This window comes from Glycine soja, chromosome 5 (genome assembly GCF_004193775.1).
Source record: "Glycine soja cultivar W05 chromosome 5, ASM419377v2, whole genome shotgun sequence".
Lineage (NCBI taxonomy): Eukaryota > Viridiplantae > Streptophyta > Magnoliopsida > Fabales > Fabaceae > Glycine > Glycine soja.
Window position 1 is genome coordinate 6,675,746 of NC_041006.1, and position 3,849 is coordinate 6,679,594.

At 28.9% G+C, this 3,849-nt stretch overlaps 1 protein-coding gene across 1 annotated transcript; it reads right to left on the reverse strand.

Annotated features, from left to right (window-relative positions):
• Window positions 1-483: 483 nt before the first annotated feature.
• Window positions 484-1,328, reverse strand: LOC114411073. Its single transcript, XM_028374839.1, has 3 exons — window positions 1,058-1,328; window positions 774-963; window positions 484-538 (listed from the first exon to the last, which is right to left on the reverse strand). Exons 1-3 carry the CDS (start codon window positions 1,326-1,328, stop codon window positions 484-486), a joined length of 516 nt encoding a protein of 171 aa, XP_028230640.1.
• Window positions 1,329-3,849: the final 2,521 nt, after the last annotated feature.

Genomic DNA, 3,849 nt, shown 5'->3' on the forward strand with positions numbered 1-3,849 from the left:
CATCTTTCCTTTTATGAGTTTCAATATATAATTGTCCACAACTTGGTAGCTTCTCAGTTTCCAACAACTAAGATAAATAAAGAGTAAGTAAACATTGAACTTCTTTAATTAGTAAAAGTTAACATTTAATGTCATTACCAACTCATTTCTTCTTCTAGGATTAGCTTTGGATCCACCAGTGTGTGAAATAACTTGCTTGCTTCGAATTTCTTTATTTCTCCTACAAAGTTCCTATATGAAAAACAATTTCAAGTTTACAACTTGTAATAGTAATCATATAATTAGCTATAAAAACAATTCAATAATTAAAACAATCTAATTGTACCAATGTTGATGGTTTATGACGATAATGAACAAAACGAGCCCATTGATCTTTATCTATGCCTATCGGCACATTTTTTATGATTTCATCTCTTGTTTTGGTTGGATCGTTGAATTCATTCCATAAGCTTTGCCTATTTGCAGCCCATTTTCTTCCGATACTCAATTTGCAATACCATTTTGCACCAACTTCATTAATCTTAAAATAAAATCGAGGCTAAAAAAAAAGACAAATTTATCAATATCATATGCAAAATAATATATATATATGTATATATATATATATATATATATATATATATATATATATATATATATATATGAAAAATAGTAAAGATAGGGTTTCTAAGTGGTGTAGATATAAAAAGTTATATATAACTAATTGACATACCTTTAAAATTGTTTCAAAGCAATCATCAAAATAAGCTTTAGGTACGCCTGAAGGTCTAGACCATCTATCATAATCCATAGGAAATAATTTGCAATCAGCTGCTAGTGTTCCAAGAAATCCTGCAAGCAAGGCTTGTGCTTCACCAATTGCTTGGCCTTGGTCATCAAAATTCACAATGATGCGTAACTCCCTAGGTAAGCTATTGACTCCCCTAACTTTCACCTTAATCTTCTTGATGGTTTCTTCAACGTCTTTAACAATAAAAGAATTTCTCAATAAGAAAATGTAATATACTTCATATGATGATAATTACAAAAATAAAAATAAAATACAATACTTGTATACCTATCGCCTCAACAGTCCAACATTGTGTAGACTCACGCTTAACATGACGTCTAGTTGTTTCATCTTCTTGTGGAACTTCAGATGTTGATACATGAGAAAGAGGGACATTACTAGTTGGGACTTCAGGAGCTTGTGTGGAATCACTTGGTGGGGAAGAAATTTCAAGATTCATTGTTGGAACAGAATGTGTTGGAGCTTGTGTTAGAGGTCCATGACATTGTGGTTGAGGTGCTGATTTTTGTGGATTTCTAAAACGCTTCACCTTTGGCATGACTACATATTCATGACAATAATATTAAGAGAAAAATAAATAAAGAATAATAAAATTTAAGATGACATACCATCAAAATTAAAACAAGATTAAAATAATTAAATGAAATAATAACAACATTTATAAGTGAATCAACTATGTCATATTTAGACAAGTGTGAATTTCTTACTATTTAAAAATTGGTCATTGATCATCATTTCCATTGGGTTTTGAGGTTGAACACCACTATCTTGGAAAACATCTTCCACTTGAGAAGATTCTAATGCTTGCTTTTCACCATGAAGATCCCATATAACATAGTTTTGAGGAAATGGTTTATATAGCAAGTGATCTTCAACTATGTCTCTAGTTTGCCATTTCATAAATCCACATTTTAGACATGGACACCGAATCGTTTCTCCTACAGCTCCATTCTTAAAAGCAAAATCTAAGAATTTACTCAAACCAATGGAGTAATCAATTGAGTTTCGGGCCTTTGAAATCCATGACTTATCCATTACAAAAGATACCTAAACAATTTTATTAAAATAATTTATCACACTGATAATATAACATAGTATAATTTGTATTAAAAAAAAGTAAGTCCCCACAAAATTATAATATAAATTAAGAAGAAAAACTATAATAGTTATTCTAACTAAAAAGAATAATTGGTGGGGGAAGAAGCATAACCTAAGATTCAATACCAATTGTTATGTTACAGCTACTACCATATATGTTATAAAATAAGAATAGGTATTTAGAATAAAAACCAATGGAACCAACAAAAGAAATGAATTACAAAAAATTATAATAAATTACACTTCTTAGCTAACTAGTAGAGGTTGTAACAAAAATAATATCATGAAAATGTAATGTACGTTGTAAAAACATAAAAATAAAGATTACAATGTTTAATCAAAATAAGAGAGACGAAGTACCTTTGAACTTCCAGTAAATGAAAGCAGGGGGATGTGTCTTTTGCTATTACCTAACCAATTTCAACACCTCTCAAGAACTTCAGCTACAAGCTTTAAAAAAAATAAGGAAATTAAGTTAGTATTATATACGATAAGTTAGTATTTTATATATATATATATATATATATATATATATATATATATCTGACCTTAATAGCCAAAAAAGAAAAAACAAATTAACCACTTATTTTTTGGAGCAAGTGTGCTAGAAATCCAAGCTGAAATTGCTTGCATCAATGCCAAATGGAATCAATAGCAAAGGAGGTCACATCCCAATTGTTGTTGTTTAAATAAAAGAGAGTTGAAACAGGGAATATTAGAAAAAGAAAAGCAAAAAAAAAAAAAACCATGCAAACATAACTCTTTTTTTTATTTCTCGTTCCAAAACTCTCTCCTATGTTAACCATAATACTTGTCTTGTTAATTTCGTTTACTAAATTTTTTTTTCAACTAACAACATCATCTCGTAAGGTACTAGACACCAGATTGTAGCTTAGTAATGAGAAAAGTATGCATACACTTGTATACAAATTTTTCAGTATAATAATTTTACTTATAATATAATACATTTATTGAATTTTTGTGCAAAATAACTGCTAATTCCAATGGGAGTTACTTGGCATTCAATTAAGCAATAAAAGTATATGCTTATAAGTTCCAAATGAGTTTTTCTAACTTTTGTGTTCTTATCAAGTTCAAATAGGGTTACTTTTATAATTTGTAAAAAGAAAAAATATTTAAAGTTGGAGCAAATTATTTGAAAATGGTATATCTATATTCTTTACACTATAGGTCCTGATAAAATTAGTTATTATATTGGACACAGTAATACTTTATATCAACACTATAATTAAAAAATTTTAAAAAAGTAAAATTGGAAGTACGAGATGGATGGAGTCATTTGATGACATTATTTTCTCTCAATCACTAAGTTAATTAAAAGAAAAGAAAATCATATATGTTAATCATAAATAAGCAAGGGAAAGAAAGGAATGAAGAAGAAAAGAATAAAAAAAAAAGAAAAAAGAAACTCATAATTCACTATGAGTAACTACCTGTAACTCCCCTTGAAATATCTAAACCCACAAAGGAGGAAGAGGGAGAGTGAGGATAGAATCAGTTTTTATAGTTTCCATACATAAAAATAAGTCTTCACACTTCTCTCTCACTCTCAAATCTACAACATCCTATCTCTCTCACACAGGTTTCTCTCTCTCTCTCTCATAGATACTCTAGCTGCATGCTACAAAGTATCTCGAGCAAATATTCTCGTGTCTAGTGCATCTACATGCATACATAACTAAATTAGTCCTTCGGTTTTAACTCCAAAATCATGTACTCAAGTAAATAATGCAAATTTATATTAGCATGTTTGGATCACCAATACTTTAAACTCAAGTAAATGTCAATGACAAGAATGATAGTCGTGCAGAACCCATTATTATAATTGTGTATGTACATTCATCCCCAAATAATAATAATATAATAATAATAATAATAAGACTAACAAATTCAAATTTCTAGTGCACATGTCTGATGAGCTCATAAATTAGTTGTTGACC